The sequence below is a fragment of the Nannobrachium achirus genome, assembly GCF_963921795.1.
Source record: "Nannobrachium achirus genome assembly, chromosome: 4".
Lineage (NCBI taxonomy): Eukaryota > Metazoa > Chordata > Actinopteri > Myctophiformes > Myctophidae > Nannobrachium > Nannobrachium achirus.
The window spans coordinates 5863855-5879220 of NC_137813.1; the positions used below are offsets into that span (position 1 = coordinate 5863855).

At 42.9% G+C, this 15366-nt stretch overlaps 1 protein-coding gene across 1 annotated transcript in view; it reads left to right on the forward strand.

The window, feature by feature from the left end:
- ern1 (endoplasmic reticulum to nucleus signaling 1) overlaps positions 1-15366 on the forward strand; it is a 99150-nt gene that overhangs the window by 14473 nt on the left and 69311 nt on the right. Inside the window, exons 2-4 of the mRNA XM_080724762.1 lie at positions 1229-1349; positions 13499-13532; positions 15063-15135. Of these exons, the coding sequence (XP_080580888.1) occupies positions 1229-1349; positions 13499-13532; positions 15063-15135 (228 nt within the window). The remainder of the gene's footprint in view (positions 1-1228; positions 1350-13498; positions 13533-15062; positions 15136-15366) is intronic.

Sequence of the window (15366 nt, forward strand, 5' to 3'; positions counted from 1 at the left end):
AACCACAAGCATAGATGGTATTTGCAAGGGGCTGATATTTGACCATTTGTAGCTAAAGCAGGTTTCCATGTACATACAGAACTATTCATTGATCATGACAATGTCTGGAGTATTGGGGAAGCACACAGACACATGCGTGCACACACGCCAGCATCAGGTTAACCACTAACCGTATCCGGTTAATGAGTCAGTCTCCTTCTCTCTCTCCATCTGCTAGCATTCCTCTGGTGCTCACCAACATCACACATCTGTCTCTGTCACAGTGGAAGGATGATTACGTTAGCTGGCTGCAAGATAATAACAGCAAACACTTTCAATATCATCTCTGAGTAATTGACGATTTTCTTTTTATCTTTCTTTATAATGGGCTTAATGCAGGAGTGCAGCACACATTTGAAGTGACATTTGTGTGTGTGTGTGTGTGTGTGTGTGTGTGTGTGTGTGTGTGTGTGTGTGTGTGTGTGTGTGTGTGTGTGTGTGTGTGTGTGTGTGTGTGTGTGTGTGTGTGTGTGTGTGTGTGTGTGTGTGTGTGTGTTAGGGCATTAACGACATGTGATTTTTGCAAGTCGACTCGACTCAGTAACAAGTTGAGTTGAAGTCGACTTTATCGTTCGATGACGTCATCATCACATCACATCACACACGACCCCCCCAATTATTTTGGGGGGGGTCCCCAGGTGATTAACTTAATGTGAAACAATGTTTTCTCACTCAACTGTAAACAAACCAACATAAAGTTTTAAGTGTATATAGAGGGTATCTGCACATTTCTAAAGTGCCAATTTAACTTTACTTTTTAATACCTCTAAAGTGGCAAATTAAATATTGTCCAAATTGTCAAATATATAGAGGCTTCGACTTTCGACTTTCTCTGGTGGGAGTCGACTTGTGTAATGAAGTCGACTGAGTCGACTTATCGACTTCTTCGTTAATGCCCTAGTATGTGTACTGTACGCATGCGTACAAGTGGAACTAGTGGACCTTTAGATCAAACATCTCTGACAAAAATAGCCGATCTACAAGTTCACACCGGTTCCTTGTGCAGTGCGTCTGCTGTGTCCCCTTTCCGTCCAGAGTGTTTAAATGACATGTATGTTCAACCTGTCCTAATGGATACCCATATTCTCTCACGTTCTCCTCGTGATATGCTGTATGTTAGGGGGAGAGACATAAGGGGGAGAGACATAATTATGTATTCTATCTAACCTGTGTATATGTTGTGTTTCAGGGCCTGTGCAGTGCCAGCACCATCTCCCTCCCTGAAAGCCTGCTCTTTGTGTCCACGCTGGATGGGAACCTGCACGCCGTCAGCAAGAGATCTGGAACCATCAAATGGACCCTGAAAGAAGGTTAGTCAGAGATCAGGATCAGAGTTGTTTTTGACAGCAAATGTTGATTTAGTTTTAGTCATAGTCTTTTGAATAAAATGTCATTTAGTTTTAGTCATAATTTAGTCTCCTGAAAAGTTTTAGTTTTAGTCTAATTTTAGTCAACTAAATATCATAAGATTTTAGGCGACGAAATCTACAGTTGATTTAGTCGACTGAAATTAATTTTGGCAGGCCTTGATGGCATCGTAATGACTGATTTTTACACTTGGTTGTGTGCTGAAAATAGCCGATCGCGACGCGTTGTGAGCTTGTAGATCTGCTATATTCAGCCTGCGACACCTGAGAGCAACCAAACATAAAATGACTCTTCAGCACTAGTCCCTCCCCAACATTTAGTCTAGTTTTTATTTTGTTGACGACATTGACAATATATTTAGTCTTAGTTTTAGTCATTACAGTGTACTTTGTATTTAGTTTTTTTATTTAGTTTTATTTAGTTAAAATAAATTCGTCATAGTTTGTCGACAAAATCAACACAGGATTCATCAAATGGACTCTGAAAGAAGGTTAGTCAGAGATCGGGGGCACAGGGGGTGCAGTCAGTAGCTCTGTCGCCTTCACAGCTAGAAGGTCCTGGGTTCGATTCCCGCTGGGGACGTCGTGGGCGCTGGGGGTGTGTTCTCTCCTCTGCGTCATCAGTGCCCACACCCTGGGTGGGGTTGGCAAAAGGGCCTTTCTGTGCGGAGTTTGCATGTTCTCCCCGTGTCTCCTAGGGTAGGTACTTGCAGTAATCCTGTTCTCTATACTGCCTCCCCCTGGCCAGCCCTGGGGAGCCTGATGGAGGGGAAAGGAACCGGTTGGAATAACGTGTTCCTTCCACGTGCTACGTCCTACTGGGGAAGCTCTCCCCTGGCAGGTGATAAGAAGCAACTTGGACTCCTCGTGCATAGAAGGGAGCATGAGGTCAGTCCGTTGCTCTCCCCAGGTTGGCAAAAGGAGTGTAGCGTCCAGGATTACATTTGATAATTGGCGCTGGGTGACAAATGGCTTACAAAATTGTGGGATAAAAATATAAGAAAATAGACTCTGAAAGAAGGTTAGTTAGAGGCATCGTTGCCAGATTCTGTGTCAGGAACAAAGCAGACTAAGGTGCAAGAAAACGGGCCCCAAAAGAAGCATCCATGCACTTTTATCGACTGTTTGAAAGTACTGTATTATTTTCAAAAAACATCTTGGGGGTGAGTCTACAAATCCTGTATGTGGACGTCATGGACTCAATACATTTTCAGATGGGGCGTCTGTGGACAAATACATTACATTTGGAGGTTTCCTTGACATGAACAGCATAAGGAAACAAGCCCAAATAAGCAACCAAACTTTAGAAACAAATACATAAACGCTGCCTGCAAACTATCCATATTTACAAGCAACTTTGCAGGGAAAAAACAAGCCCCAAAGCGGCTTATAATCGTTGCAGACATGGCAACGCCGAGCGGTAAGGGGAGAAGCCAGGGGTTTTGCTTTGCGGTTGCAACTCGGTTGCACCTGTTTGTTTACGTGCCTCTTTTCTTTCTTTCCGGAGGCCCTGCGTTGCGTTGGGGTTACACTCCTTCAGGAGAACAAAGCTCCTCTGTAAGGGGTGCCACAGGGAGGACAATGAGATCTCGCTCCTTTTTTTGAAACTGAACACTAAGTGTGTTTTTTCTTTTTGTGTCTCTTTTGTTGGTTGCAAACTTTTTTTTGTGTGAGAAAGTTTGTGACGGGGCATCCCAGGAATGCGATGTTCGGTAGAGCCCCCGCCCATGGCGGATTTGTTGGGAGTTCTGATTCAGATGCTTTTTTTTCCCAGTCGATTGAATATCGATGTTTTGATGGATATGTTGTCCAAAAAAGAGCAGCAATTTGAGAACCTATAATTTTCAGGCCAAGGACCCCTTAGTTGAGAGAGAGATGAAGCAGGGACCCCCCACAACCTGTCAATAGATTCCATATAGTTTCATCGTTTGACAACACAATCATCAGTGTATTTTGGATTCATGTCAATTTGTGTTTTCAGATATTTAACCACTTGAACCGTCAATACTTCAAAAACGTGACCTTTCACTCGGTACTTATTCTGCTCTTTTTCCCCTCTACACCAAACCTCTTTGCCGAAAATAGCCGATCTACAAGCTCACAACGCCTCGCGCTTTGTCAGCTTGTAGATTGGCTATTTTTGGCTAAAGTTCTCAGAATATGCAGTAGGAGCGAGATCATTTAGCGACCTACAACCGGGTCGCGACGTGGTCGGTAGTTTTCAGCGACCGGGTCGCTAAATCGAGCGACCGGGTCGCTAAATCACCGACCGCGCCGCTAAATCGACCGACCCGGTCGCTAAATCTACCGACCTGCCTGCAGTTTTAGGTCGGTAGATTTAGCGACCCGGTCGGAAGATTTTGCGCCCCAGTCGGTCGATTTAGCGACCCGGTCGCTCGCTTTAGCGACGCGGTCGGTGATTTAGCGACGCGGTCGGTGATTTAGCGACCCGGTCGGGAGGTTGCGTGGCAGGTTAGCCTAACTGAGGTAACGGTCGGGAGGTTGCGTGGCAGGTTAGCCTAACTGAGGTAAGGTTACTGAGGTTAGGTTTAGGGTTAGGGTTAGGGTTAGTAGGTCGGTGGAAGCGACCACCGGTCGGTGGATTTACCTACCCGGTCGCTGGATTAGCGTCCCAGTCGGTGGAATTAGCGTCCCGGTCGATGGAATTAGCGTCCCAGTCGGTCGATTTAGCGACCCGGTCGCTCGCTTTAGTGCCGCGGTCGGTGATTTAGCGACCCGGTCGCTCCATTTAGCGACCCGGTCGCTCGCTTTAGTGCCACGGTCGGTGATTTAGCGACCCGGTCGCTCCATTTAGCGACCCGGTCGCTCGATTTTGCGACCCGGTCGCTGAAAACTACCGACCACGTCGCGACCCGGTTGTAGGTCGCTAAATGATCTCGCCCTCTCTCAGAATATGGATGCTAGGGTTCAAGTGGTTAACATCACTCAACGATTTGGAGGACCCCTGTAGTAACTCTAAGGACCCCTAGGGGTCCCGGACCCCCTGTTGAAGACCCCTGATTTAGAATAAGACTGAACACACATAACATTTTGATAGATACAAATATGTATACACAAACTGTATTTGGCCAATCCCAATGACATCAAAAAGTCAAACAATGGCCAATATACAGTATTGGCCAGATTAATAGTATGTTGGTCAGGCTCTAGTGTTCAGAAACAGTATGATTGGTTAATATTAATAAGAAGAATACATCTAATTTATATATCGCTTTTCTCTGTACTCAAAGTCGCTTTACAACAAAACGAGCAACATGTTTGGTTGAATTACTTAATGAGACTAATCGATTTAGTCAATTATAACACTTCAATTGGCATTGCTTCGTGGCGATTCTTTGACACATACACTGTGGTTCTCAATTAATACAAATTTATTCATCTAGAGAATTAGTCGCCAAGGAAATAATGGATTGTAGTTAAAAAGGTTAATTTACTGCTTTCTATTGTTTTAGCCATTTTAATGATTTCAATTTCATTGGGTGGCGACCATGCGTACAAGTGACTAAATATGTATTTTTAGACACAATTAGCCCATTCCCAAGATGCACCGCAATCTTTCATGGGCAAAAAAAAACAAAAACTGAATCTTCCACTACTAAAAGCAGCACATTAGTAGTAAGTAATGCAGTGAAAGGCCCGGGCTGTCAGGCATGCTAAGCGGGCAATCATTAACAGATAACGGAGGCAGAAATGCTCTCTAATCAAGGTGGTGGTGGGCCAGGGTAAAGCTGTGTGCACCCAGGCTGCTATCTAAACCTTTCTGCCTGCCTAAGCACATGGTGTCATTAACGCTTTACATTAGGCTCCCCTCGTATGCATGGCCTAGAGACGTTAATTACGTGGCCGTTAATGACATGGATCTTAATTACATTAGTCATTTCAGTGTGTCTAAAAGAAGACGGTTGTCGGAGGTTCTAAGCTTACATTATACATGCAGGTCTTTTTCCCATTGTAGCCTTTAAACCCATTAATTAATATCTGGAATTATTTTATACTTTAGCTGTTGAAAAATAGCAGATATACAAGCTCACAGCGTGGCACAGACGCTGTGATTTATATAGCGCTTTTCTCTGTTCTTAAAGTGAGCTTGTAGATCTGCTATATTTTGAACAAATATCTTTGCCTCTGGGGGGTCCCTGGAACAACACATTCTGGGGGTCCTTGACATGAAAATGTTTGAGAACCACTGATTCAGAAGAAGGATTTAGAAGACATTTATAGAATCGGGTCAAAAATATTCAAAGATTTGCAAGACTTTTCAAACATAGATCTACAAGCTCGCAGCTCGGCACTCGGTGCCGTGCTGTGAGCTGGTAGATCTGCTATTTTGAACAGCTAAAGCATGAAACAATGGATAAAATCTAGAGTTCCACAGATTTGTGTTCCCGGTTTAAATGATTTAAGACATGAGATCGATTCTGCATATACCTTCTAAATCAGTAGTTCTGAAACGTTTTCATGCCAAGCATGAAAAGAGTTTCTGAAAAGAGTCAAAAGACGTGTGTTGCTGTACATTAGTGTTGTCAAAAATATCGATTTATCGAAAAGTATCGATTTTGAATATAGTATCGATTTTCAATATGACTTCCATTAGTATCGATAGTACACCAACGTTACTTTTATGTGTATCCTTCCTACTTTGGATTATTCCTAGTTATTTTAAAGGCCTATTTGTAAATATAATGTGAAAACATCAAAGGCAGGCCTAACTCATTTGCTGCCATTTAACGATACCTTCGTACTCTCATATGCCCCTGTCTCCATAGACGTCCATGTAATTCATAGTGCACGGATCATGCACACCCATGCCTAGATAATGCACCACGTGTGTCCACATTGCTCACAGCTTTCAAACAAAAAAAATCCGAATGGAAATCCGTTCAGGCATTCATAAGATAACAGCCATTATGTTTTCCTAAAATGTAAACAAAGATGGCTGCCATGTTTGAAAGATGGGTTTGCTATGGGGGTTAAACATGCAATTTCGCGATCGCTATCATGCCTACTACATTTTTTGGGGTCAAATTTATTTATTTTTATTTTTATTTTTTAAATTATTATTATTTTTTTATTATTTTTTCAAAAACGGGAAATTTCCGCGTTCTACAGGCATGGCAGGGCGGTACAACAGGATTTTTCCGGGATTTTCGGCCATAGCAGCATATGAAAGTCGACTACCATCTACCTCAAGAAGTTCTGTATTTTTCTTTTCTTTTCTTTTCTAATCTAAAATGTAAAATGACACAGATGCTTCCCCTGTTTTTAATGGGTGACGGACGGTACACCTAATACCCCACAACACATTAATATCCATTAAAATCCAAAACGGCTGCTTCCTCCCCTGTCCCATGTTGTGTTGTGGAGCAGCAGCTCCTGAATATGGACCTGGACACTTCTGGGTCAACGCTTCACTTGTGGTGGTGGTGGTGGTGGTGGTGGTGGTGGTGGTGGTGGTGGTGGTGGTGGTGTGGTGGTGGTGCTCTCCAGGTTCCAGCCAGGCACACATAACCTACATCAGGGGTTTTCAAAGTGGGTGACGGGGCACCCTGGGGTGCCGTGACGGCAACCAAAATGGCAATTATCTCAACGTAATCACTAAAATATCGTCACTGCAGAAACCTCATATCTCCAATTTTCAAATGTGGACGTCTTTTGCCCTGCTTCATCATACAAGACTGTCGCACAAAACCTGTGAAAACAGCCGATCTACAAGATCTTGTAGATCTGCTGTTTTCACTAGTTTAGTACATTGTATAGATGATAAATACAAAACGTTTTTTTTTTTCCACCCGACAACGACGATATGCTATAAATATAAGGTGCTGAGAGTGAAAATGATTATGTAAGGGTGCCTTGGATTAAAAAAAAATACAAAAAAGTTTGGGAACCACTAAACTACATACACACCTAGGGCTGTCACCACTATGACATTTTACGTGACGATCATTTTGTCACTCAAATAATTGCGATTAACGATTTAATTGTGTTTGTCATTCATTTCTGTTTGGCTTGTAGGCTTTGAAGTTGCACATGGCAGATACATAACCGACATACATAACAGACACATAACCTAAATATACCAGTAAGACTCCCTAATCAGGAGATAAGCGACCGTCAGGTTGCACACACAAACCTTAGAAGGCAGTGGTAGCCAATCAGGAGGGCATACATGGGGGAAATGGGACAGATGATTGTGGAAATAGCCGATCTACTGCCCCTGTGATTAGCCACGTTATAATGAATGTTGATGCTCCGTCGGCACAACGGTCATCCACACCTTGTGGTAATCCCTCCACCTCCCAACCCCCACCCAACCCCCGTTGACCCCCCCCCCCCCCCCCGGCACAACACCATCTGGTCCCCACCCTGAGAGTTCACACCACAGGGAGGGGTGTGTGTGTGTGTGTGTGTGTGTGTGTGTGTGTGTGTGTGTGTGTGTGTGTGTGTGTGTGTGTGTGTGTGTGTGTGTGTGTGTGTGTGTGTGTGTGTGTGTGTGTGTGTGTGTGTGTGTGTGTGTGTGTGTGTGTGTAGTAGTGTAGTGTAGAGGCCCTGGGGATAAACCAACTGGCTGCAGTCACTCTGGACACGCATGCAACGAGAGCACCGCTGTTTCCTGGAAGGACTTCATAAATTAATTCATCACTTTGCAACCTCGACGTGTCCATATTTGGGTCAAAGACTCAAAGCAGGCAAAGATTTAACATTGAGTGCTGGACATGCCATAATTGATTGGGGAGTGTATGAGCATTTATAAAAGAACAATCAAAAACAACCACAACCACATAATAATAATTATAACTAGAAGCAGTGCTCTTCCGAGCACAGGTCTCCACCAGGCCTTGCGTCCTGGTGGTGCTACTGTATAATAGGCCAATGTAAAAAGGGTGGCATATGTTCTTCACCTTAGAACTTTCATGGCAATCGGACGCTGCATGCATGATTTGAAGCATTGTGTTCCAAAAATGTATTTTGCTAAAGTCTACCTGCTGGTGGCGCTATAACAGTCTAATGTGAAAATGGTAGCATTTTTTCCTTGACATAGTGGGAATATGTGTGGCAAATTTCACGGTAATTGCAAGCTGCGTTGATGATTTGAGGCATTTTGTTCAAAAATGGAGCAATCCTGCAAACTTTGGAAGCCAATATTAGCCAATTAGGATGGAATATGAAATATCAGACGGATCGGACTTGCTCACATGACTATAGAGATACTGTGTACCGATTTGCATGATTTTTGGAGAAAAATCTCAAGGAATAATAGGAAAAATTGTGTTTTACATAAGTCGGCCTCCTGGTGGCGCTATAAAAGGCTGATGTGAAAAATGCAGGGAAAGGGTTTTTCCTTGGCCTCTAGGGAATGCGCTTACAAAGTTTGAAACTGATCGATGGAGTTATAGGTAAAACCACAAATCGGCCTGTTATAGCGCCACCATGAGGCTGATTTCAAAAATTTGAAGTGGCATTTCTTCTTCGACCTAGTGGGAACGTGTGTGCGCGATTTCATGATAATTGCACTTTGCGTTTGGGATTTGAGGCATTTTGTTCCAAACGGCTCAATCCTACAAACTTTGGAAGCCAATCTTAGCCAATCAGGATGGAATATGAAAAATCGGACAAATCCGTGTCGATCACATGACTGTCGAGATACTGCCTACCGATTTGTAGGATTTTTGACCAAATCTGTAAGAGTACTGCACAGAAATGTGTCTTGCGAACATCGGCCACTAGGTGGCGCTAGAAAAAGCCCATTTGAAATATTTAAGGCAGAGGTTCTAGATTGGCATCCAGGGAGTGTGTGTGCTCACTTTGGCAGCGTCCGGGCCAACGGCGACTGAGATTAGGTGTTCACAAACTGCGAGGACGCACGGACGGACGCACGGACGGACGCACGGACGCACGGACGGACGGACGGAGAGGAAAACATACTCTCCCCTCAGCCTTCGGCTGGTGGAGACAATAATAATAGCTCAATAATGAATAATAGCTCTAAGTGATCTACAAGCTCAAAATGCCATGGGCGTCTAGATTTGCTATTCTCTGTATGTCCTATTATCAGACAAAGTATATCGTAGCTTTGGGTGACTGACTAGCCATTGTGGGCAACCACTGTAAATTAATGCCCTACTTCAAAATAGCATATATACACACTACAAGCTCACAATGCCTTGCGATGGGATGAGTTGTGAGCTTGTAGATCTGGGATTTTCACTATTTCTTAAAACAAAAAATAAATAAACTCGGCACCAAAAGAAAGGAAACTTGACTTCGGTCCATTATATATCCCCTTTAATAATACCAATTTGTATTGTGTTTTATATAATTTCTATTGTTGATTTGTCACCTTTACAACGAGGTACAGCTTGTAAGCATCGGGCATTCGTGCAATGAGCACCACAGCCACACGTGTGGGTAGCGCCGTCCCAAAATGTGCCAACATTCGGTCCATTATGTCTCCCCTTTAATTATGTCAAATGGTATTGTGTTTGCTATCATTGTTATCGTTGATTTGTCACCTTTACAACAAGGTAGATATTGTAATGATCTGGCATTCGTGGAATGAGCAACACAACCAAACGTGTGTGTAGCGCCCCTCCAAAAATGGTCAAAATGGCCTGGCAGGCCTGCAATACTGTTCTTTTGGTGTTCACCTTTGTTGCTTAGTTCATTGAATGATTGCATTCTCCCACAGTAATAAAGAAACGAAAAAAACAAAACAAAAAAAACAACACATATTGGCCATTTTTACACTTAACTGTTCTGCTGCTGTTGACGGCGCTCACCGTCATTGAAAGGGTTAATACCATGGCGCCGTTGACGGTGAGGACTGTCAATCTTACTGTATATACAGTAAAGGTATAATTACTTACAGTACGTCGGTCCGCTCCCGCCCGCATCGGTAATGTCCGCGATTTGTTTAACACGCACGTCGGGCGTGCACGCGAAGTGAAGCTCCTCCATAGTAAATCCATTGAGAGGCCCATAAAGAGTCTTCATTAACTCATAACAGACATTTGTATACAAAGAGGGGTCTCCACTCTGCACACTGTGGCCTCGGGATGGGCGCAGCCATGATTCTCTTCTGGACCCACACTGTCATGTGACTAGATGACGTAATCGTTGCCGTCAAGTGATAATCCAAAAAAACAAAAACAACCCCCTTCCAGCCCTTCAAAATAATAGCGGCGGCCTATGGAGGAAACGGCGTGGCACCGAGGCACCAAGCAACCTTCAGATTAAGAGGCACTATTAGTGTTAAGCTCAGTGTCAGGGAAGCCCAAAACGAGAGTAAATGCCAGGAGAACAGTATTGCAAGCCATTTTGGTAACATTTTGGTCGTTTGGCTGTGTAGCTCATGTCTCGAATGCCCGATGCTTACAAGCTGTGCCTCGTTGTAAAGGTGACAAATCAACGATAGTTCCAGCTTTGGCCAGTAGGGTTGTCCACTTCAATATTTACAAGCCGTTCTGTGGGCTTGCCATCAAGTGGTTAAAATATACACAAGGACAACCGTACTATGTTTTGCAACTCCAAATCCCATTTCCTGTCTTCAAGGGTTATATTATGACTAAACCGTAAAATGCTGTGTCTGCACAACGCCTTATTACGTGTGTGTGTGTGTGTGTGTGTGTGTGTGTGTGTGTGTGTGTGTGTGTGTGTGTGTGTGTGTGTGTGTGTGTGTGTGTGTGTGTGTGTGTGTGTGTGTGTGTGTGTGTGTGTGTGTGAAACACCCGCGCGCGTGTTTGTGTTGTTGACCAAACAGAGGGTCATCTTCTACCTGGGGGGACAGTCACAATATGACCCGGTATCAGGTCGCTAAAGCCCCTTTTCAACTGCAGCTTTAGCACCACACCACACTACACCTCATACAAATATCTACATTTTCCATTACACAAAAGTACCCCTATTGGTAACAAATTTACCCTTTTTAACTGTGATTATAATACAATATACATTTGTATTACAACTATCTTAATTTATAATACACTATAATGGATTATAACTGATTATAACACACTATAAAGTATGAATGTATTACTATGATATAATGCACTATAATAGATTATAATAGTGGTTATAACGCAATATCATCTATTATCATGTATTACAACTATATCCTGGTGGTCTAAATGAAAAGTCAGTGAGTGATTAGTCATTATGACGCGTTTGGCCCTGTTTGGCCTAGCTCAGACCTACTCTAGATTGGATACTTTTTTAGTACCACGTTTAGTACCACTTTCACACGACTCTACCCAGGTCCTTGTAGTGGAAAACCTGGCACAAGTGGGCGGGGTGGTGTGGTGTGGTGTTGGGCCAGTGGAAAACAGGCTTATGTAAGACAAACTGGCATTGTGTTTCTCGCTCCACGAGTGAAGTTATCATTTTACATTTAAGTTTTGTTAAGATTGACGATCAAATGTCCTCAAAAGATCATAATGTTCTTATTTTTTAACTTAATTTTAGGAACACAGATGTTTACTAAAGAAAGTGTCAACCTTTTTGAAATAAAACATAAAACTCAGTTGAGAGGCATATTTCTGCTGGCACGTGACTTTTTTTGTAGGATATTATATTTTGTTTCATGTACACCAAATGAACAATCTCAATTTAACGCTGAAAAAAAAGTAACTCAAGTTACTTTTTCTATGTAACTTGAAACTATAAGTTACATTTCTCCAGGGGTATAACTTTAACTTGATCAAGTTACTGCCATGGTGAGTTACTTGTAACTGTACAAGTGACGCTTTCAAAGTAACTTCCCCAATAATGCGTCTCGTCCGGGAGAGTTTATATTATTTGCGCAGGCGTTAGAGGTGGGACGTTTGCGAACGAATCGAGTCTTTTGAACGGCTCTTTGAAATGAACGATAGGATTTGGTTCACAGTAGGGAGCCGTTCCTTTCTAATGAACAGTGGTGGGAAAAGTACTCGATTTCTTTACTCAAGTAAAAATATCAATACTGCAAAGGTGGAAGTTTGGAATGTTAATGTACTTGAGTAAAAGTAAAAAAAGTATTGGTATCAACATGTAGGCCTACTTAAAGTACCAATATTAGAACATACTCATTATGCAGAATGTCCTGTTTCACAGGTTTTCCAATGAGTAAAATGTAGAAAAATAATTTGAAAATAGCCGATCAACAAGCTCACAATGCGTCGCGTTGCAACGCATTGTGAGCTTGGAGATCGGCTATTTTCAAATGGCAGGTTTGTACCTATATATGTCCGAAATAAATGTATATGTTATTTGTAATTATAATCAAAATCTACAAAGTAACTAGTAGAATGAGCCAGTCTTTTGAACGGCTCTTTGAAAGGAAGGGATCCCAGAGATCCGGCTCATTTCAAAGAACCATAAATCCCATCTCTAGCAGGCGCCTGGCTGTGTCTCTTTGTTGTTATGCTTTGCTGCTCCGCGTGAAAACACTTTCTTTTTTGTTGTTGTTGGGTTGAACTGGGTTAGGGTTGTTGTGCAACGTTGTGTGATTGAACCATCATCCAAGCTCTGGTGTTGCTCAATCCTGACAGAGACAAGCTGCGATCTGCATGCTTTTTTTAGTTTTTTTTTTGTTCAGGCCTAGAATTATCTAATGCTTTATCTATTAAAAAAATAGCAGATATACCAGCTCACAGTGCGACACTCGGTGCTGCGCTGCGAGCTTGTAGATCTGCTATTTTTGAAAAAAAAAAAAAATCGTGACATTTCTAACTCAAATATTTGCTTCTGGGCGGGGGGGTTCCCTGGAACAACATATTTTGAGACGGCCAAATGCATGTAATTTTGGGGGTCCTTGATATGAAAACGTTTGAGAACCACTGATTCTCTGGTTGAAAAAATATTGCACATGCACATGCACACATGATTCAAAAAATAAAAATAGCAGATATACCAACTTGCAGTGTGACACTCGGCGCTAGACTGCAAGCTTGTAGATCTGCTATTTTTTCAATAGTTACATCATTAAATAATGGTTAAAGTGGTTAAACACTAATGTGACAACAGATTTGCGTATCCTGATCTGAATGGCTTTTAATGACCTCTAAAATGTGTTCCTTGTTCCTTCTCCAATCCAGATCCTGTTCTTCAGGTCCCCACGTATGTTGCAGAGTGAGTATCATTATTGTGCCCACACACACGCACGCGCGCACACACACACACACACGCACGTAGTCACGTACGTACATGTTGGCAAAGATCCCTGAGCACAGCATATTGTTGGTCTACACGTGTGTGTGTGTGTGTGTGTGTGTGTGTGTGTGTGTGTGTGTGTGTGTGTGTGTGTGTGTGTGTGTGTGTGTGTGTGTGTGTGTGTGTGTGTGTGTGTGAAGTAAACACGCGTGAGCAGTAGGTAGTCTTGGTAGGGCACACATCTCCTAATCAGACGTGCTTGTTTGTCATTGGTCATGTGACTGCACTGGGACTCCATTCAAGCTTTGAGTGTGATAACCTGCCTGTCAGGGTGTAATCATGACTCTTTAATGTTCCTAATCTTTTACTTCTCTCAAACTTAGCCCATCATCTCTCATCCTTATCTCCTTCTCCCCCCCCCCCCCCCCCTCTCTCTCTCTTACTCATAGAGCATGCATAAATTAAGTGGCTAATCAAGTGGCAAAGTGTAACGCTGTTCAACATAGTTTAATGCATTCAGATAGGACTTTTTGGATGTATGGGCTGTCAAGGCCAGAAAGAAGTTTCTTTTGCCACTCAGTAGGCGTTCCCGGCTTCCCGCATCACTTCCGTTTATGATGATGATGTCACGAGCATGCCCTCTATCCTTCTCTCTCCATCTCTCTGTTTTACTCCCCCCTCCCTCCCTCTATTACTCTCCCCCATATCTCTTTCCCTCTCTCTCAGTTCAGTTCAATTCAATTCAAAAAGCTTTATTGGCATGATAAAGGAGAACACACACCGGCTGCGGAAGGCGCGCGTCAAAACAGCCGCCACCCATTATTTTCAATGAACTAACCCAGTGGTTCTCAGCCTGTGGGTCGGGACCCCCAGGGGGGCTCCCAAATTATTTTTGGGGGGGTCCCCAGATGATTAACTTAATGTGAAACATTGTTTTCTCACTCAACAGTAAACAAACCAACATAAAGTTTAAGTGTATAGAGGGTATCTTCACATTACTAAAGTGACAATTTAAGGACTTTTTAATACCTCCAAAATGACGAATTAAATATTGGTCAATTGGCAAATATAGGCAGAAATTGTGAAAATAGCAGATCTACATGCTCACAATGGCGTTGTGAGCATGTAGATCTGCTATTTTCACAATAAAACCGTGTTATACAAAATTCCTCTACTCTTAGTGCTCGTCAGGGTGCCGGGGTCCCCAGTCCAAATATGATTATTCCGGGGGTCACGGCCTGAAAAGGTTGAGAACCACTGGCATACACTACCTGTCTTTGGGCATTTTCACATAGGAGTTAGCGACTCGTTATTGAGCTGAATTGTTGTTATATAGCCCTGGAAATCGGGTTAAATATTCTGGAAAAGTTTTAGAAATGAATTGGTAAAGAACCCTGTGGGAACCCTGATACAAACAACATAAAACCAGTCACAACATTACGCGTACGGAGACGACCAGTGACAATAACTCTCTCTCTCTGTCTCTCTCTCTCTGTCTCCCCCTGACAGACCGGCCTTCCTCCCCGACCCCAACGATGGCAGTCTGTACTCTCTGGGAGGGAAGAACAAAGAGGGCCTGACCGTAAGGAGATCGTTTTAACCACTTTAACCCATTTAGGCCTGAACACATTATGACGCAATATTTTATGCTTTAAATATAAAAAAAATTGCAGATCTACAAGCTCACAGCGCGGCACCGAGTGCCGCGCTGTGAGCTTGTAGATCTGCTATTTTTGAAAAATCGTGAAAATTTGAATTTTGACCCGATTCTATAAGTGTCTTTTGAATCCTTGAATCCTTCTACGATTTTTGG